Here is a 21,559-nt window from a genome sequence, read left to right as displayed (position 1 = left end):
GTGTTGATAAATTTCTGCTTTTCATATATTGGTTTGTTACTGTAAAATATCTGAAGACACTATAAATATAAATCAATTGTAAGAGCAAAACTATTTATTGGTTTAGAGTTAAGTTTTAATCACAGATGAGATGAGTGACTAATTAAATTTAAAAACTGATTAGTTTTTTTAAAAAACATTTTACCATAAATACCTGACAGCAGGGATTATACTGTTATTGGTAATTGTCAATCATCCACTGTGACTGTGAAAATTGTACAACAGAGACTCCACTTTCTGAGGAAACTAATCAATCACTTCCTACCAACGGGACATGTTGGACATGTTACAGCTGGGACTTTCTTTGCCAGGATATGAAACCTCTAAGCTGAAGACTGTTACCCATTAGTCCAAAACTCTTCTTCTGTTCAGATTAGAGTAAATTTTGTATTTAATTTGAAAATTAAGGTCCAAGAGTCTGGAAGAAGACAACAGATGAACAGGTCTTAGTTTAAAGTTAGTGCAGTCGGTGAGGATTCTGGAAACCATGTCACCTGCTCACATTGATCCATTGTGTTTTATCAAGTCCAAAATCAACTACCTAGTCATTTTATGCTTACCCCTGTTGACAAGCTTTATTGAGAAGCTGATTACAACTATTAGTTTGGTGATCATGATATGAACATTTTCCATAAGCCACAGTTATTACAGTTACACAGAAATTACAACTTCAAATCTATTGTTGTATTTGCATATTTCTCTTAAGCTTGTTGAATGGAATTTTTAAAAAATGTTATATATTTTTTAATCACACTGGCAGTATGTGATTAAAAACGCAATATTTACGTTTAGGTAAATATTTTGATGCATAGAGACCGTCGCTTGGTGAATGGGTGGGGGATAGGAGGTGACGGAGAGGCGATTTGCTTTTTGATTGGTGCGGTACATGTGACGAAATCAACCGTTGGAGTTGTAGTTTAGCCTTCTTCAAACAAGCCCTCCATTATCCCCCGAACGTTGAACGGTACTTCCTGAACTGCAACTCCCACAATGCAGCTCCGTCAAACTGTTTGCGCAGTTGCTGCCAAATCCAACAGTCGAACGTAGCATTAGCGAAGGGGGCATTGAATGACTTTGTCCCCGTGTGGTTTCATGTGAAGAAAAGTTCTTTGGAAGACAGTTCGGTTCTGGGATCGGCGCTAATGGAGGCCCTTATACCCGTCATTAATAAGCTGCAAGACGTATTTAACACAGTCGGTGCGGATATCATTCAGCTGCCCCAGATAGTTGTTGTTGGAACCCAGGTGAGAAACGTCTCTGTGCTTAAAGGCTAGCAAGTTTTCCAGCCTGCGTAAACTAATTGTTGTGGCTGTTTGGTGTTACATTTTTCAGCTGTTTGGCTGATTTTTTTCCCCCTTTCATTTTCAGCCATACACCGTATCAATAAACTAACTCACTTGACTGTACACTGTTGTTACATGTTCTATTTGAATAATTGCCGCTAGAGCTAGGTTAGCATTAGCTGCCTTTGCTTATTGTGAACTGTTATTGACAGTTGGCCTGAACGTGTATTTACGTTACCAGTCATTAGCATTAAAACTGCTGTTTTTTTTTTGTTTTTTGTTTTTTTTTACCGTTTTACTCCCGTACTAGTTTAGCTAGGTACAAGCTCTGTTTGTTTTCATTCACCGTTCGCATTAATGATACTTTTTGTTCATTTGAGAGTTCAGGGTACGTCAAACAACAATAAATGCATTTTAGAGTACCCTATTTATCAACTAAGTAAGCTATTATAGTTTAGAATGTGGTAGTAGCTAACGTGTGTCAACATTAGAGGCTAATTGGTTTAAAGTGGCAGGTTTTGTCTAAGAGATTTACCTTCACTTGGTTGCTAATAGGATGTAATACCCTAAGACAGTTTGGCTTCTATCCTAGGTTGTCATGGAGAGAAGGCTAGGTGAAAGAGTTTGTAATGTTTGCTTGGTGTAATCAATGTTCTCTAAAGAACATTACCTGAACGGCCACTATCTCATTTGTTCCTCTTCTACAAAGTAAATAAGACAGGGTTTCCGTAAACTCACCTTTTGTCACCGTAGTAATTTTTGTTCAGGACCTGCATTAATAATAAGTAACAAGAATAAGTAACATAATAATTTACATTTCACTTCCGTGCTAACTTGAAGTTAAATGTGACTTTACCAACTCAAGTTGGTATTTTTCTGTCCTGATATTCGATATGTGGGCTTGTACAACCAGATTACCTGCCTTACTTCAGCAACTTCCTGCAGTGTACAAGTGCACTTCATAACAGTTATTTATAAACAAGTGTCTCAATGAGAATATAACAAAATGGTTTGAATTTAATTGCTTAAATAAGAAAGTTAGCTAGTTTTAGAAGTGAAATTATTTTTGCTATTATTATTATTATTATTATTAAGGAATCCTGAAGATATGAGGAAAGTACAGTACAGACCAAAAGTTTGGACACACTTTCTCATTGAATTCAATGAGAAGGTGTGTACTGTATATCAGCATAAAGATGCACCAATAAGGGCTTTTCCCAGCTAATTACATTTTCAGTTTTTCAGCCACACTGATTGAGATTTTGATTAGTTCCGACGTTTATTAGGGCCGTAATACGTAAAGGAGAACATGTGATAATTGTCCTTTCATAGTGGTTATAGCTTTGAATCCAAGAGAAAATGAACAAAATATCATTATCACTGAGGTTTTTTCTCTACTTAATAATGTGCATGCTGATGTGTTTTTATGCAGAGTTCTTAGTGTCGATGTAAAAATGGAACGTGTGAAAAATGTCAGATGTTTTTTGTATTAGACGTTCTGATTAGAGCCAATCATAGGGAAACCGTCTGATTTATTGATGCGTCCATAACAATGGACCTGTGGCTCTGTAGCTGCTTGATGACTCCTGATGTCCCCAGGGAATAAGTGCAATTAATTCATTTATTTTCCCCTCCCAAAAACTAATACCATTTTTAAAAAGATGATGGTAAAAGCAATCAAATTTAAGATATATTTTGAGGCATTTTGTGGGAAATTTTCATGTATTTAAAACTTTTTAAGGCCTAAAATTAATGAAACCAACAAGGAAAGAGATGCTTCTCATCTTTGCTGGACTTTGTCATAAACCTAGTGGAACATTTTAGGGCAACTCCACCCTTATGCTCACACTTATTGTCTGCAGTGCTTTTCTTATGTGATTACAGCTAAATGTCTTGAATCACTTACTAGTCCAACCCTCAAGTAATGACTCATTTAGGAATCTCTACACGAATAATGGGTTCATTTTTAGCCCTATCTCCTCTGTGCAGTAGAAGTGTCCTGAAAGATGGAATGAAATGCCACCGTAGGTGTAACCAGCAGCCACATATGTTCTCTTTTATTATTTGCATGTTGGGACTGGTCTTTCCTGTCAAGAAATGATTTGTGTGTCCCATTAGTCACGTCTAGATGCTGCTGTTTACCAGTCTTTATAATGTTGTTGCTGTTGTCCACAGAGCAGTGGGAAGAGCTCTGTTTTAGAGAGCCTAGTCGGCCGGGACATCCTACCGCGCGGAACCGGCGTCGTGACGCGTCGGCCTCTCATCCTCCAGCTTGTACACATTGACGCAGAGGATCGCAGGAAAACCAATGAAGAGAATGGTAACATAACCGTCACCTCTTCCTCCTTTTTAAAACTTGACTGATTTCAGTTAGTTATGTGCTATTTATTTAAATATATTTTATGGCCAGAATACTGGTATGCCTGTCTTTCTGTAGGTGGCTTTGATTTTTTTAACTGTCTGAAAGCTCTTTGAACAGCTACATTTAGTCTTTAATGCTTTCCTGTTCCTCTGGGATTTGCCTCAGAGTGATGCTGCATTGCTTCACTATCACTCAGATGCTGCAGAAAGCCTAACCTTTCTGTCTCTCTTTAACCACAGCAACCAAGAAAAATGGCCGCCTTTACAAAGGTCTCCTTTTCTGTTTTCTAGATTACACCCCCACCTGTGAACCCATCCCACTTGCTCAGCTGTTTGCCCTTTTTGCTTCACCCTCCCTCCTATTTTTGTAGCTGTTTAAAGTAATACATTTATTGCAAATAATTCTACCTTTTAATTTCAGTAAAATACATCTATCTATTCAATGGGTAAAACAAATCCAATATCAAGAAATAATTGCTTTAAAAAAATACTTTGTACAGCCCTCTTTTGCACTTTGGCTTTTCCTCGAACTTTTTGCAAAGTTGGTGCATACAGATGGAGGGTCTCTTTGATCATTGCTTGTTGCACAATCCTGCTGGATCTTGCAGATCGCAGGTTCCTTCTTAGGAACCTGTGTCATTCTTCAGCATGACACACAGGTTTTCAATCGCTTTGCCGTCTGGGGACTGAGAATGCGGTAGAAGAAGAAGATTGATTTCTATCTCTGATGAACCATTTCTGTATTAATTTGGCCTTATGTTTTGGATCATTATTCAGCAGTAATGTGACAACCACTGGTTAGTTTCCTGGCAGATTGTACCAGATTATTAAAAAATTCCTCCTGTTTTGTGACGTGATATGCTCTCCACCAAGGCTCCCACTCTAGTTTTACCTTTTAGAAGTAAAACAACCCACAGCATTACAGATCCTCATCCATACCTAACTGTCTGCTGTCAGACCAACCTCGAGTGTTTGTTACTTAAAGGTTCAAACTTATTCTCATTTGACCAAAGTGTATGTCACATTAGTTCAGTAAACTCCATTTGTTTACATTTATCTTTTTTTTGTTTTGCCTTTACTCCTACACAGCTATAGTGTCTAACGTTTTCTGTGGAAGTTGGTGATTCCAAGATGAGTCTAATGAGGAGTTTTATTCGTGTTTCTTACCATTCTGCCCTCTGAGCGTGATAGCAAGATAAATTTGGATCTTTTCCCATCATAAGGGCGAGTAACAAAAAAGTGAGCATCACATTTATGCTCTAGAATTGTATGAATTAATACATAATACATTGATCAACTTAAAAAAAGTATAAATTAGAAACTGGTTCAGTTACAATTCTAATAAAAGAATTGTTAGAGGTGCCAATAAATGTAAATAGCTCTATGTATTGTGCTCCTGTGTCTCGTGTCTGTTTCATTTCTTCTTCTTTTTTCTTCCCTTTGACAGCATTTTTTTTTGTTATGCCTTCATTGTGTAAACACATCCAAGTTTTTTTGTTGTGAGCTTTGCAGCTGTCCATGTTTAGTTTTAGTTTTTCCATTCCGTCTTTGCTGTGAGAAAAATCCTCCCAGAGGACATTCACAAGGGGACTGTTGCCATAGCGGCAGCCATGTTTTCATGACCATATCCGATCTTATCTTTGTGTTTCTTCAGGCATCGAGGGAGATGAATGGGGTAAATTCTTGCACACCAAAAACAAGGTAGAATTTACCAACGTTTCTCCTTGCTTTCCTTTCCTCTTTATTAAGTTTCTGTTAGTAGTCTGCTGTGTATACATGTCTGAATATTATATTATTACATCTGAATATAGTCCCTGTCTTCTATTAATACCATACTACTTAATGATTAGCTACATCAGGCTATTTGTGGTACTTCTACAAGTGTAGCACAAGATCTATAACCTGTAATAAGAGTCGATGGTCTCCTTTTAACTGCTAAAAATATATTTGGCTGGACAGTAAATGTCCTTCATGGTTAAGTTCCATAAAAGGTGGTTCTTAATGCACTCACAGCCTAATAATAAAGATATTAGGGGGTTTCTTTTTTAATATTGTGTTTTCATTTTTGCTCCTTTCCTTCATCTTTGTTTAAAAATTCTACTTGAATGGATGCCGTCTGTTTCTGCTGTCCTTACATCCTGTGGTTAACATTCACTTTCAGATCTACGCAGACTTTGAGGAGATGAGGAAAGAGATTGAAGCAGAGACGGAAAGAATTACGGGTAATAACAAGGTAGGCTTAGAAAGGAATAAAAATTTTAAAAAAGCCACATCGCTTGAACATTTTCATTGAAAATGATTAATCTTGGCATTTTTGTTTCAGGGTATTAGTGATGAACCCATTCACCTGAAAATCTTCTCTCCACATGTTGTGAACCTCACACTAGTGGACCTTCCTGGCATCACAAAAGTAAGATAAGTTTTGGTCTCGCTTTGAAAATCTCCAGCATAGATGTGTAATTTTTTTTATGTAGTGTATGGAAATTGTAAAATTCCTTTAGTTGCCTTTTTAATTGGGCAATTTAGTCTTATTTTTCAAAAACAGGTATAGATTTGGGTGCAGAAATGATTGTAGAAAAGATTTCATGTACCATTAATGAAATCTTGTGTGCAGGTTCCCATCTCAGAGTATCCACAATTACACATTAATAAAATATCTGGTTGATGGACACCACGGTCATATACAAGCCCCTCCCCTGTTTAGTTATAGTTTCATTAGCTGTACCCACAAAATGTCTGACGAGGAGGAATGAAAGATGCATTTCCTTAAAATGCTAAACTGAAAGCATCACAATGGATGCTGAAAAAATACACAGCAACAGTTCTAAGGTTGGTATTGATCCCTGAACGGCTGCATCGAGGACTGATAGCCTTGTTGTAAAATATACATTTTACAACAACCATGTACCTCAGAAAGCTCTCACAGATTTTTCGAAAGCATTTTCTCTTCTGGATGCTAAAAGTGTTTTTTGTTCATTATCCTCTGTCCTGTCAAATAAGACATTCCAAAGAAGTTCTGTTTATTATGCACTTTTACATTTTTAAAAGAAAATCCCCAAATCCTACAAATGGATAAATTCATAATAGATATTTGCAACTTAAATTAAAAGACAAATTTTAAAAGTGATCCCTATGTTTAGTACATTTCTATTGCATTTTACTACGTCTTGCTTAAGGCTTCCAACAATTTTTAGTTTACTGCAGCAACACAGCTTTTCATGACCTGTTGATTATTGCAGTTTAATTTACTGCAATAAATTAGTATTTGCAGGTTAATTTAAGTTTTTCAACATTAGTCTAATTTAATCAGTTACGACTGTGTAATTATACAAATTTGTTGCTCAATTTAGATTTTTCCTTACAAATTTTCTTTATAAATACAGCAAACATGTAATCTATTTTCATTTATTATTCTGCTGTATTCTGCTGTGCATGTATGCTTCCATTTAAATTTGTTTCCACTTAAAGGCACAGACAACAATAGAAAACATATCTTGCAAGCTAGGATTTATTGAACATACTTAGTCAAAATATAAGAAAATTAATAACATTTTAAGTTTGGTCTTATTCAAAAAAAGATCAAATACAAATAAATAACTTATGATCAATTGGAACATGTTAGCTTAGGTCTAACGGGGCCATTTCACTGCCTTTTGGTTTCAAACCTTTATTTCTTTATATAGGTACCAGTGGGGGACCAACCTAATGACATAGAGATCCAGATCAGGGAGCTGATTCTAAGACACATCTCCAACCCTAACTCCATAATCCTGGCTGTGACTGCTGCCAACACCGACATGGCGACGTCAGAGGCTCTAAAGGTGGCCCGAGAGGTCGACCCAGACGGTAAATGCCATCTTTGTTTTGTTTTCCTGTCCCCCGTCTGTTTTGACGTCGCGTTGTGGTTTTTTTTTTTCCCCCTCTGAGTCATGCGGGTCTGAATTCCCTGCTGTGTTTGAACTTCATGGGTGTGTCTTTTATGTTCAGGAAGGAGGACCCTCGCTGTGGTGACCAAGCTGGATCTTATGGATGCCGGCACAGATGCCATGGATGTTCTGATGGGCAGAGTCATCCCTGTCAAACTGGGTATTATTGGAGTAGTTAACAGGTATTACCGGAACATCTCGCGCTCATATACAGCTCTATTCCCGGCAATAATAGTAGAAAACAGAAACAAACAACTCAACACATTCTGATGGCTGCTTTTGTGCTTTTCCCCAGGAGTCAGTTGGACATCAATCAAAAGAAATTAGTGGCGGATTCCATTCGTGATGAACATGGCTTCCTACAAAAGAAGTACCCGTCTCTCGCAAACAGAAATGGAAATAAGTTTCTGGCTAGAACATTAAACAGGTATACAACTTAAAATCCAGTGATAGATTACATATACACGCAATGGTTAACAGTGTTCTGTTCAATTGGGTGTGTTTTAAAACATTTGAACTAATCTGGATTATTATTGCCCAAAAAAACCAAACTGGTTTGAACGATCCAAGAAAGGTGATTCAATTAATCCTTTTAAGGCAGGGGTGTCAAACTCATTTTTGTTTTGGGCCAGATCAAGATTATGAATGCCCTTAAAGGGCCACTTGTACCAGGATGTATTGATAAAACATGTTCACAAACTGTTAAAATCTCAATGAATTCTTAAAATCAAATAATATTGAAGATCTTTTCAGTCCCTCCAGGATTTCATGAATGTTTTGTGATGTTTTTTTTTTTTTTTTGCAATAAAAATTTAAATGTTTGTGGTGCTAATTTGGAAATATTTGCAATATTTGTGCTTATTTATGTCGGTAAATGCAACTTTTTATTACTCGCTGTATAGCTCATGGACTATAATCTGACATTAATTAAGGCTGAGGCAGCTGTTTGATCCAAGTAAGAATTTATGAGAAAAACTGCAATAAACTCCCAATTACCTATTAATGCGAAAAGTGCGGGGACTTGTTGTTTTTGCACAAACTTCCACAATAATTTTCAAGAAACTGGAGGGACTGATTGATATAATTGGGCATTGATTCGATTGATAAAATAATATCTAAGCACTCTTAATGTTTTGTCTAGATCTTAGAGGGTTACATAAAAAGCTATGGCCAACTGGATTTGTAAATATTTGCGATATTTCCTGGAGTTTGACGCACATGCTTTAAGGGATAAAATGACCAATGAGGAGTGTTTGTTCTCTTTCAACTGCTTAACTTCTACATTTTAATTATGAACAGTTAAATTGCAGCTTGCTAACCTGGCTGTACTCACGTGTTTTGTCATCGTAGGTTGCTGATGCATCACATCAGAGACTGCCTTCCCGAGCTGAAGACGAGGATCAACGTTCTGGCGGCGCAGTACCAGTCTCTGCTGAACAGCTACGGTGAGCCCGTCGAGGACAAGAGCGCCACCTTGCTGCAGCTCATCACCAAGTTTGCTGCAGAGTACTGCAACACCATAGAGGGCACGGCCAAGTACATCGAGACAGCCGAGCTGTGAGTTGCACTTCTAAGTCTGGGAAATTCACAAATGGATTCTTAAATTTTAAACGAATCTTTAAAGTTTAAAATATATATATTTTTTCAGATGTGGCGGCGCAAGAATCTGTTATATTTTCCACGAGACGTTCGGTCGCACTTTGGAGTCTGTGGATCCACTGGGCGGCCTGACCACCATCGACGTGCTGACGGCAATCAGGAATGCAACGGTGGGGGGTTTTTCGCTGCATTTTTCTGTCATGATCTTCGTCTCAAGCGGGGTCTGCAGGACGGGTCACGGTTTGAATCTCTCTTGACAGGGGCCGAGGCCCGCTTTGTTCGTGCCCGAGGTTTCGTTTGAGCTGCTGGTGAAGCGGCAGATCAAACGCCTGGAGGAGCCCAGTCTGCGTTGTGTCGAGCTGGTTCACGAGGAGATGCAGAGGATCATCCAGCACTGCAGCAATTACAGCACACAGGCGAGGAATACCCTCAGAAACACCCAAAGGCATGCTGGGAATGCACAAACAATAAAACATGCGTGCTAACCTTCCTGACTTCCTTTCCTCTTTGCAGGAATTATTAAGATTTCCAAAACTCCATGATGCCATCGTGGAGGTGGTCACATCCCTCCTCAGAAGGAGACTTCCAGTCACAAATGACATGGTCAGAGTCTTATTGATCACCGGTGAGCATTCTATTGGAGTTTTAAATCTGATCAGTTTTATTTTCGAATTTCTCTTCAGGTTCATAACCTGGTTGCCATTGAGCTATCCTACATCAACACCAAACACCCCGACTTTGCAGATGCCATTGGCCTCATGAACAATAATCTAGATGTAAGAAAATTAGATTTAAATTTTTTTGTCTGTAGGATTCTTTAATGGTGGTGGCAGCACTTTGTTTGTGCTTCTAGAGCAATGCTTCTAATATAATTTAACTTTTTTAGGAGCAGAGACGCAGCAGAATGAGAGACTTGCCTCCCTCCGTTCCCAGAGATAAGGTACACTCTGCCTGTGAACGTTTTCTTAAAAGCTCGATAGGATTTGTCATTCGTACAGTTTAATGTTCTTTATTTTGCCAATTTCTAATGGCTTCTGTCTGATATCTGTAGCTCCTGATCGTTGTAGCTTTAGCCTGTTTTCTATTCGCTCTGTTCTTCCTCTGGTTTGCTTTTAGTCCTTTAAAAGTCCCGTTGGGCAGTCTGTGTCCCCCTCTGAGCCTCTTGCCCTGGAAGGAGAGGCCACGAAGGTGTGTCATTTTCAGTTGCTGCATACTTTGCATCTGTTTTCCCGTAAACTGAAAACTGTGCTTTTATTTGCTTTCAAACTCATGCAGCCATTTTTAAGATTTATTAGTGAATTCAGGTGTTGAGAAATGCGGCAGATTTGTGTTGGTTTACAATGTAAAAGTCAAATACTACATTTTCAAGTTCTAGCCTGCTAAGACGCTAATAGGTTCGTGAATACGTTGGCGGGTCACTCTAAATGTTAAATTTGTCCACAGAGAGCATGCTGCAACGATCACAGCATAACATTTCATCCTTATCTTTCCTCTTGAATCTATTCTGAACTGACATGTGACCAATAATGTGAACATAAAAAAGCATGAATCTGACCAAAGGATATTTGCTTTACTATTGCATTTATTTTTTTCAGCCTGTTTTTTTTTGTGCCTCTTGAAAGTAGATATCTTGAACTTTTTTTGTTGTCAGGAGAACTTTTGGCATGCTGAAAGTTGGCATGGTTTGATTTTGATCGGTTGTGTATTTTACCCTCTTCCCCCCCATCTTCCTCATGCTATTGAGCCTTTGACAATCGTTTCTTCTCTTATGTCTTCTCAACGTAGGCAGCAGCTGCTAGCCTTCAGAGCGGTTCTGTTAGTGAGCAGGGAGATGGAGGCACGGGCAACTGGAGAGGCATGTTCAAGAAAGGAGAGGAGGGTCTACCGACTGACAGGACGACGCCCCAACCTCTACCCTCCATCAGCCCTCAGAGGGGCCACGCTGTCAACCTGCTGGATGTGGTAAGTTCTCTGAACTGGCTTAACTGGTCAGAATTTCAAAGTTATTTTTTTCCATAGCAATGAAATATGGCTGCAGATGTTAATATGTATTCTGAAGCAACCACAAGTTGGCTAAATTTGCTGTAATAAATGTCTGATTTTAAAGAAAAATCTTTGTGGAATCCAAAAATATATGCACCTTGTACACAATTACAGGTAACTTTTGGATCTATGAGGAAATAAAATTAAGCCGTATGTATTTGTTGTTGCATGCTGCTGACATTAGTGGGCAGTCTCCTTACTTTGTGACCACTTAATAAAGAACAAAGAGACATTGTTCTACTTTTCTACAAAGTGTTTTGAGACCAAAATAGAGTTTTGACTTGAATTGTAAACAGAGAGATAAAATAACTGGACGGCAGACAAGTTTGTTATTCTGACAAAGATTTGTTCCGTTACCCCACATGAGCAACAAAGGTTTAAACATTTTTGTAAAATATGTATATTGTGATTGTTTCCCTTTGATTTGTGACACTGAAATGTGAAAAAGACAATAGTCTGTGTATTTTTTGTTTATTTATTGTATAAATGCTTTTGAATAAGTGTCAAGAGGATCAAGAAGCTAATTTTCATCCTTTTGTCACCAGCCTGTGCCAGTATCCAGAAAACTGTCTGCTCGGGAGCAGAGAGACTGCGAGGTCATCGAGAGACTCATCAAGTCATACTTCCTTATTGTTCGGAAAAATATCCAAGACAGGTACACAGATGGGTTTTTTAAAAATTTTATTTATATGCTAACCATAGTAAATAAGTGGTAAAAATTGCAATATCTACTTACTGCCTGACCTAAATCATTGTTTGAACTCAGTGTACCAAAGGCTGTGATGCACTTCCTGGTGAACCATGTGAAGGACTGCCTGCAGAGCGAGCTGGTGGGTCAGTTATACAAGACCACCCTGCTGAATGACCTGCTGACAGAGTCTGAGGACATGGCTCAGAGACGCAACGAGGCCGCCGACATGCTAAAGGTGACACGTTCTTTATGCAGTTGGTGTCAATTAGATGAGAGGTTTGATATAATTTTTTTAAAGGTCAGTGTAAGACAGGTCGTTGCTTAAAGCACCGTTTCCCAACTGTGGTCCTCAAGGCACACTGTCCTACATGTTTTAGAGGTTTCCCTGCTTTAATGTGCCTGATTCAACTGATTGCAGTTCAACAAACGCCTGTTAATCAGTCATCAATTGAAATCAGCTGGACTGAAGCAAGGATATACCTAAAACATACAGTGTGCCTTGAGGACCAGGGTTGGGAAACACTGGCTTAAAGGTTCGAAGGCTTCTTATCGGGTGAAAGCAAATGTTAGACCTCAAGCATTTGAGCTCATAAGTGAAGCTTCCAGTCAGTGAAGATTTTGATGTTTTGTCATTTGCTGGTTGCTGCATTTGGTTTCATGGAGTCAAAAGTCAATACAGGTGCTTTAAGAAAATCTGAGCGCTTCATACTTCTCTCTGCCAACAAGCTTTAGGGAGATGTTGATTTAAGCCACAGGCTTCATGTAGCCATGTTGCACCACAATGATGCAGTTATTTCTGAAAGTTCATCCCTGGCACTTCATGTTTACATGTCTCAGAAATATGTCGACATATTTCTGAGACGGGATTTTCAGTTTTCAGTAGCTGTATATGGGGCAGGTCAATAAATCAATAACAATATATATACCGTGATAGACACGTGATCAATATTAGTAAAAATGGGTCCTTTAGAATATTCAACAATTTCACTGAACTTTAATCCAGACCCCAACACAGCATTCGGGGATGTTGGTAGAGGAAAGACTTGAGATAGTCAACCTCTCATGGCTAGCTAAGGAAGGTTGGTGGCACCATCTCACTCACTCACTCTTTGGTTACCTAGCAACAATCTGTTGAGCAACTAGTGTAGGAGCGTTTCAAAGTTCCTCCATCATGCCTCATAACTGCTTAAAAATTTTAAAAAACAACGGCGTGGAGTGAAAACTGTAGATAAATCAGGAAAGGTCCTACCACCAACCTGACATTTCAGATATTTAAAACAAAAAAACTAATGAATAATCATCGACATCGACTGAGATGAAACACTTATACGATATGTTTTTCAGTCACATCGTCCAGCCCTAACTGTATACCATAATCTTTAAAATTAATAAATTTATATAAATGCTGCATCACTTTTACAAATATAAAATCGTTTTCTACAATATTATACTTTAATTTTAGACTTACATATTCCCCTACGCCCACACCAAAAAAACCAAACAAGAAAAACACTGTTGACTTTAAATGTTTTATGTAAAAACGCTGTGTTTCATGCACCAACGCGTGTGTGATATTAGGGATGTCTAATGCTCCTCTGTTGTCGTGTCCCTGTGTGTCCAGGCTTTGCAGAAAGCCAGCCAGGTGATTGCAGAGATCAGAGAAACCCACATGTGGTGAGCATCGCCACTCTTCATCAAGTACCGTTCATGGCTTCTGGGACCGTCATCCTCACAGACCATCCGTCTCCAGCATCCCCTCCGACTGAATCACGATGCACCTCGGAACTATGAGACCACTTGAAAAATGCACTGACGTTGGAAGTGTTCCTCACCAGTATAAAATTGTAATGTACAGAACAGCGAGGACTGTCCATAAATAGGGGATGGTGTGTGGTAGCCCCTCTTTATCAGCATTACACGCATACTGTAGTCCCAGATTATATTTTTCTTAAAGTAACCAAAAGCAGAAACATGAGAAATTTTATGTCGCCACTGTGTGGAGTCTTGCTGGGAAACTTCTGCTCTTATTTTAGATTTAAATAAAAGCTATAAATGATTAAACTGTACTAAAAGCGTCCACTCTTTATTAAAAGTTACCAGAATGTATTACCTTTAAATGATCATTTGGATCTAATAACACTTTTGGTTCCTTTTTAATATTTGTTTTTAAAGCTAGAAAAGACACATTTGTTGTCATTCAGATCTTTATTATTATTATTATTTATTACAGTGTTGTCTGATTATGCGAGACAAATGCACATAGGGACAAATGGGCTATTAATGGTTTATAGAAATGAATCGGATTGGATGAAATGACCTATTTATTGTTTTGATCTCATGATGGTTGACATGTACTCTAAGACAACGGGACGATAAACAGAATTGGGAGTATTTGAGCGGGTCTGCTACTGCTGCGAAGGCCTTCCTCGTCTCCGTCTCGCAGCAGCTTTACCTCAGACGGCCGCCCATCTTCCCCTTACCGCGACCTTTGGCACTGAAACATGGAGAGAAAAACTCTCAGAACATCAGTGTGCAGGGTACAACTTGTATTGTGATACAGCACAAGGAGTGATTCTAATCATTAGTTTTGATCCAATCTGGTCATTCTTTCATGGCTTGAGAATTAAATATGGTACACTAATGCACTTCTTTTCTTTTTAAGACTTGCCTCTGGTGGTCTTGAACTCGGCAGAGAAGCTGGTTAATCTGCAAGGAAACAAACCTCAAATATCTAGTGGCTTGCAGAAAATCACAGACGCTAGCATGACATTTGACATGTAAGCAAAATACACTGACGATGCTTGTTTTGCTGTGCCAGACTTACATCATATTTCTGTCTTCTAAGTTTTTCGCTGAGATCAAACTTCTGATCCTCCAGGCCCCTTAGTGAATCCCACAGCTCCTTGGCCTTCTCCCTAAATACGTTTGTTGTAATTTCTCATTAAATTGACATCTAACAGGAACATTTTCATGTGTATTAAAACCAGACCAATATTCTGGGACTAATTGAGCAAAAGAACAAGCCAAGCCGAGTCGTACTTGAGTTTGTCCTCACTGAGGTGATCAACAGTGAGCGGCTTCCTGCGTTCAGCGAGGATCTTCTTCTTCTTCTCCCTCTCGGTTTGCTTCTTGCCTCCTCTCCTTGTGTCACTCTGTTTATCAGATGAAAAGTAAACTATTAACCAGATGAACTTCCTTCTTACAATGAACCAGGAAATAGGGGGAAAAAAAGATCCAAATATTAGAATAATAATGGCAGGGGTTCAGTTTGAGTAACTTTGTTTTTTACGTAAAATACGTCATTCACTTCTTAGCAAATTTCAGGTTTGCAGGCATACTGAAGCCAATAATTCAAAAGTGATTAATATATATATATATATATATATATATATATATATATATATATATATATATATATATATATTAAAAATCTAAAAACGATGACTGAGATCATGAACTAAAACTTCGATTCATGCCTTAAGACATACATGATTATCTCAGCAGACCAATCAGCTTTGACTATAACAGTGCTAGCCCCGCCCACCGATTCTAATAACTAAAGCCGATTAAATAAATTCAAAGCACAAAAGTAAATACTTAAAAATAAATATTCTTCTAACGTATAATGACTATAAATACAAAAAAAAATATAGATTTTTTTTAATTGTATGTATTTATTTTTTTACATTTTCATATATGAAATTGTTTATTTAATGACTTATTTATGTTTTCAACTAGGGCTGTTGTAAACAAATATTTTAGTAATCGCGTATTCTATCGATTATCCTTACAATTAGTTGAGTAATAGGATAAAATAAAAAGATAAAATAAAACAATCTAACATAACAGCAGAGTTAATATCGCATATCAACATCAGTCCAATTTTTCACACTTGAGCTTCCCTAACAGTAACTTTTCTATAGTTTAGAAAATTAACTCGTGACAATAGTAGCTCACTTTCGAAGTTAACCTGAAGAAAAGTTATACAAAAATCTGAAATTACATTCAATTTAATAATAAAGAGGCAGGCTCACAAATACGCTTACAAAGCTCCAGCATTTCGTTTATGTATTCATCTTATGTCATTTTAACAGACGAACTCTCAACGTGCCCAGACATTTCTAGCTTTTATTTGGGTGCATGTTAGCGACGGGATGTGACACCTTTGATCGTCACACACAGAAACATCTACCAGCTACGTGCCGTCACGATGAGCTCCGCCACCCATTCGTTGCGACCGGGATGATATGAAATTAATTTTCCGGTTCGTCCGTAAAGCTACGCTGACGTTAATCATCTACTGCGCAGCCGCCCGCAGTGATAATATCCGCTCACCATACTGTCAGCGCTCCTCCCCGCTGTTCGCTCTGAACCGGCCACCAGGCGGCAGCTCTGGAAGGAGAAAAGCTGCCGTACGCCAGGCATCGCGCCAGTCATTTTAAGTCGTTTTGCCGAAAAATGACAAAAAAACACGGACATTACCACGAATCAATAAAATCCTCCCAGGCCGAAGTTGAAAACTGGACTTTTATGCTGCTAACACTTAGGCTTTCCTCAACAACTCAGGCGGAAGTGAGAGCAAGTAATAACCCGACCGGAACACGGTGCGCTAAATAACAAAATATAATTTAACGAAGCTTCGAGGCAGATGAATTTTCCTCGAGGAATATTAAGAATCGAGGTACCCGAATCACGCGAGGAATCGTTTCAGCCCTATTTTCAACCATATACCTGAAAATACAGTCAATTGTTGCTTCGTGGGATTATGGGTGTTTAAATTGATGGAAATACTTAATTAAATTAAATAAAACAAGTTATGTAAGGAACAAACTCATTTATTTTTTATACATCTACTAGTTTTTAACTCGTCTCCTAGAGAAGATCTTACGATTGCCATATTTTTTTTTAAACTGTACTTTCCTATTTTGATCCTAAATTGATTTAGCAAATTAGAATCCAAATGAAGACCTTTTGACCAGCGCCGTACTGTTGGCTCATGTTCGAGAGCGCCTTCTTCTTCTTGGCGTCCTCATCCTGCTTTTTACGCTGCTCCTCCTGCTCCTTGCGCTCTTTCTCCTCCTGTAGGGGGGATTTAAAGGAACAAAAGCAACAACAAAAAACTCTCTTTGTGCTGCCAGGTATTATCAGAGAGCAGTGAAGAAGTGAGTATTTCTGCAGAGAAACCGTACAGCAAGTCTGGCCTGCCTCTCCTTCTCCCTCTCTGCCCTGATCCTCTGCTGCTCGGCTCTCTCGGCTCGACGATTTTCCTGAAACACATTTGTACACAGAAGTTAGAGATTATTATTATTATTATTATTATTATAGAGTCTTGTCAGATCAACCTCACTCCTTTGAAGCAGAAATGCTCACAATTCTGTTGACCAGGGCGACGAGCTCCTCTTCCTCCTTCTTCCTCTGGACGAAGTGGGCTTCAATCAAACCCTGCAGCTCAGCCAGGTCTTTCTCTTGCCGCTTCCTGTAGATGTCCTGGCATCACAAGAGGAATCGAAGGGCCATCCTTTATGACAAGATCTAATAGGATCCAAGTGGATGTAGTACTATAAGAAAAGGAGATGAACTTACATCAAAGTCCACTTTTTCCCCATCAGGCATCTTTGGGGCTGTAATATTTGTCATGAACCTGCAGAAGGTAGAGATGCGTTATTACTGCATAATATGAATCCTGATGGCAGTGGAAGGCTGACTGCTGCAATGAAGAGAAGCCGAACACTCACTTGGGTTTGGGCTTGGACTCATCTAAAGAAAGGAAAACAGTCTAGTTATTAAGGAAGTGGCGTGTTTTTCCACCACCGGACAAATATGAAATCATAGAGGTCAGTGTGAGTGAGTCAGTTATTGAAAGCACTTTAGCATATAACCACGGCCCTTATTTATTTTTATTTAAGTTTTTAAATTTTGTCGCATTCAAACCACAAACAGCATATTTTCAGAAAACCGAAGGGATTCACATGTCTGGATCACCAGTAGTTGTGATCTCCACAAATCCGTTTCTAACGGCAAAGCGGCGAGAAGAACGGCATTGCAGCCGTAAGAGGTGGCAGCAGCATGCCGCGGGGAAGCTTTTCTTCAGAGAGGAAGACAGACAGAGGAGAGGACAGTGAAAGAAGACAGCTTGTTAAAAGCTTTTTTTTTTAAAAACCTAAGACTATAGGCAGAGGTTCACCTTACAATAAGACGATAGTGCTTAATGTACGGCTAGAACTACTACACAATGGCTTAGTTCAAGGCATCATGTGTTAGAACGGTCCAGTCAAAGTCCGGACTTAAATCCCCAAAAAGTTGTGCAGCAAATTTCTAACCCAGGAGACTGACTCAAAATGTTTCTTTAAGAAGTTATTTCCTTTCATTTCACAGCAATAAGCTGCTCAGAGTTGACCTGCCGGGGAAAATCCCAATAGAAGACACTGATGTTTGTGGTTGTAATGGGAAAAGAAGCATAAAAAAAAACAAAAAACTTGAGTGTGAATACTTTTGAAAAGGCACAGCTGGAGGAAGAAAGTACGTGGCCCGTTTATTAAACATGTTTTATTGTCATTACTCTGTTTTAATGTATTTCCGGATACTCGGCTCATGGGTGTAGACTGGTGTAAGAACACACGGTTCTAAAAAGTTAAACTTTCTTTAGAGACGATGTCCAGATGAGCCGTAAAGATTTCCAGCACACTGACCTCAACAGTGTATAGATCAAAACTCAGATAAAGTAACCGTCTCATTCATGTATAACAAATAAAAGCCTTGAAACTTTTTACGTTTTCATCTGACCCGTACATGACTAGTAACTTTCTCTTTCTGTCTGGATATCAGCTTTATTCATATATGAAATAATAATAATTATTATTTAATGACTAGTAACTTTCTCTTTCTGTCTGGATATCAGCTTTATTCATATATGAAATAATAATAATAATTTTTAAAAAAACAAGCTACTAATACGTGCCAGAATTACATTCTAGCCCATTTAAGCTGTGTAAACATCCATTTGCACATTATTAAAAGATAAATCCAGAGTATAAAGCTCTGATAGGTGAGACGGATGTTTGTCTATGCCACATTCAGAGTTTCCTATGGGCCTGACAATCAAATCACAGAATAGACCCAATAAAATGCACAGTAAAGATATTCATACCCATCCCAAAACGGGGAAGAAAAGCACCACGAATAACCCATATACATTTATTTTCAGCCGTAGTCTGGCCCTCTTTCCAACAGCTGCAACAGCTGAGGTTATAATAAAGGTTGATCTTCAATCAGGAACATTTCAAAAATCCACCAAGGCATTGCTAACAGAGGGCAATTCTTGAATGGTCTCAGTTCGAGACCAATACATGTGTCCTAATACTAAAAAAAGAAAAAAACTGGAACTGGTGAAAAAAAATGTATCAACTGCGAGCCGAATACTGGTGCATAATTATTCATATGCTGGACATTTTGAGCTTTGTGCGACTTAAATAAAATAGGTTAGGTATGTGAAATCTCAGTTTTCTTACCTTCTCCCTCTCTTCAGCAAGACAGAAACACAGACAAAAAAAAATAGGAAAAACAAACAAACAAGACACCTTAATTAAAAATCATTTACATTTGCAAAACAAATATTTTATTTCGGACAGTTGTTTCGCAAACAATAAAACTGATTACGTACAGAGCTTCGTCGCCCGCTACTTCCTCTGTGTCTGACATTTGGTTCTGGTTGAGCTCTGCAAAATGGACCCCCCCCCCATCAGACTATATTTACACTGGCAAATATTTCTGATCATTAAACAACACAACAGAAACTGGCAACGGCTCACAGAGAGCTGAGTGTTATTGTTGTTATTGGACTAAACATCAGACTACTGTTGAAATAAATGAACCATAGAGCTCATAAGTCACCTGAAAAAGTTACAGAAATATGTCCTAAAATGATAAATGACAAAAAAAAAAAAAAAAGTGGGTTAAGAAAACAATGGCAATCTACAGATCAGATGTGTTTTTAGGGAAACGCAAAACTATTTCCTGATCAATACACATGCTTTTCATGCAAACTCTGAAAAATATGCCAGACAATACTCATATTCTATTAATTTGGATTTTATTCAGATCTTTTTTTTCTTTCAAACTGAGAAAATCAATACGAGTCTAAGACAAGTCAGCAGGCAGAGTACGAATGAGCACGTTTCACTCTGAGAATCACTATTAAGGAAAACAAACTATAGATTTAAATTCATTTTAGAAGCAGTAAAAATAACTGAATTCACAAATTGGACTTTTTTATGTTCGTATTTAACTCGCTAATCATTCTTACCTGTGACCCAGACAGAGGGAGGTCAGAGATGAGCAGCTTCAGACTTCAACTCCTTGAGCTTCACCAGCAGGCTGAGCATCGAGGAGACATGGTCCGACCCTTCCTAGTCACGTGACCGTAGCGCCCTATGGCTAACCAGTCTATTGTTAGGAAGCTGGACACCAGGGCGCTGTTTCACTCACACACTCACACACACATTCTGCAGGTATATTCCTGCTCTGGTAAAATATCATGCAGCCATTTAATCTTTCACCACCTCCTCGAGTTTCAACTAGGCCTCATAATTTAACAAGTTGTTTGAAGGTACTGGGTTTGTTTTCTTGCTGGTAGAAAGTGACGCAACACAACCAGAACAAGGTCTTCTTTTTTTTTTTTTCAATTTTTTTCTTTTATTGCTAACAGCAATATTGTCAAACAAATCACATCGCAACAACATTTAGGCAAGGTGCAAAACGAAAAAAAGAAGAAGGTGGTTACAGGTGCAGATCATTAACTTGTTGATCCAACGTATCACAGACTGAATTGCAGCACAAAATAAGGTGGCATGTGAGAATGGCAGCAAAGAAAATCTTGAAAAAAACAATAATCCCACCGGTCCATTTGATAAAGTGAGAACAATTTGAAACTCGATAGAAAAACTGATCAGTTCTGCAACAGAAACTGATGTGTTAAAGGTCAACACATTCTCTGGTAGACAAACTACGTGATACAAACAGATTTCGGATCCTTAGAAGCTCTATAACTCTTTAAGCTGACGGCCACTCACCGATCTATAAAGCATCTCCGTAAAAGTTACTAAGAACTTAGTAAAACACTGGCACTATATACAGGCTTTTCTCTCAATGTCCGGTTGACAGGTGCTGTCTCCAGAAACAGAGTCATGATCAAGTCAAAATAGTTACGCTGATGTTACCTTCTGTGATGATGACAACAAGGATTGCATAAATCATAATTAGGCATGGGTCTGTTTCTGATATGAAGGTATGTCGAGGTTTTAAAAACGTACGGTTTCATCATTCATCATCCTGTTTCACGCTGTTAATGTCTTTTTAATGAGGTGCCAGAGGAAGCGTCGTCAATGTGCCCAGAGGTTTTTTTTTCCCTGCTGTGAGGAGCATGTAGTTGAAGCATGAAGCAACGCCACGCCTCTTTCTACACACTGCTGGAAGGAAGGAGGCAGCTACTCTTTACTTTTGCTTATATGAAAGACAAGTTTGAACATCTGAAAATATTCCCATGCGCAAAGAACACAGTAATATCTATCAAGAAGCCGACGGGCAGAGCAGATAGCCTGACTAATTAACAAGGTTCTTAC

The 21,559-nt window shown here is 38.5% G+C and overlaps 2 protein-coding genes across 5 annotated transcripts; one reads left to right on the top strand and one right to left on the bottom strand.

Moving 5' to 3' along the window:
• Positions 1-903: 903 nt before the first annotated feature.
• Positions 904-14,008, top strand: dnm1l (dynamin 1-like). 4 transcript variants are annotated; one of them, XM_032588255.1, is made up of 20 exons: positions 904-1,283; positions 3,498-3,642; positions 3,924-3,953; positions 5,338-5,384; positions 5,845-5,916; positions 6,007-6,093; positions 7,367-7,529; positions 7,671-7,791; positions 7,905-8,036; positions 8,960-9,166; positions 9,258-9,378; positions 9,469-9,624; positions 9,722-9,811; positions 9,892-9,984; positions 10,095-10,148; positions 10,325-10,396; positions 10,994-11,170; positions 11,797-11,906; positions 12,018-12,177; positions 13,564-14,008. In XM_032588255.1, exons 1-20 carry the CDS (start codon positions 1,182-1,184, stop codon positions 13,618-13,620), a joined length of 2,196 nt encoding a protein of 731 aa, XP_032444146.1. In that variant the 5' UTR covers positions 904-1,181; the 3' UTR covers positions 13,621-14,008. The 4 variants fall into 4 exon arrangements, with proteins under 4 accessions (XP_032444146.1, XP_032444156.1, XP_032444162.1 ...); XM_032588265.1 differs by lacking the exon at positions 3,924-3,953 and having other exon boundaries at positions 910-1,283; XM_032588271.1 differs by lacking the exon at positions 10,325-10,396 and having other exon boundaries at positions 910-1,283.
• Positions 14,009-14,132: 124 nt separating this feature from the next.
• On the bottom strand, positions 14,133-20,374 carry tnnt2d (troponin T2d, cardiac). Its single transcript, XM_032588289.1, has 12 exons — positions 20,245-20,374; positions 19,603-19,657; positions 19,451-19,461; positions 17,678-17,699; positions 17,526-17,583; positions 17,313-17,429; positions 17,132-17,209; positions 16,911-17,021; positions 14,982-15,094; positions 14,767-14,857; positions 14,611-14,648; positions 14,133-14,436 (listed from the first exon to the last, which is right to left on the bottom strand). Exons 2-12 carry the CDS (start codon positions 19,638-19,640, stop codon positions 14,391-14,393), a joined length of 723 nt encoding a protein of 240 aa, XP_032444180.1. The 5' UTR covers positions 19,641-19,657; positions 20,245-20,374; the 3' UTR covers positions 14,133-14,390.
• Positions 20,375-21,559: the final 1,185 nt, after the last annotated feature.

Source organism: Xiphophorus hellerii, chromosome 2 (genome assembly GCF_003331165.1).
Source record: "Xiphophorus hellerii strain 12219 chromosome 2, Xiphophorus_hellerii-4.1, whole genome shotgun sequence".
Classification (NCBI taxonomy): domain Eukaryota; kingdom Metazoa; phylum Chordata; class Actinopteri; order Cyprinodontiformes; family Poeciliidae; genus Xiphophorus; species Xiphophorus hellerii.
This window is presented reverse-complemented; position numbering and strand designations above follow the sequence as displayed.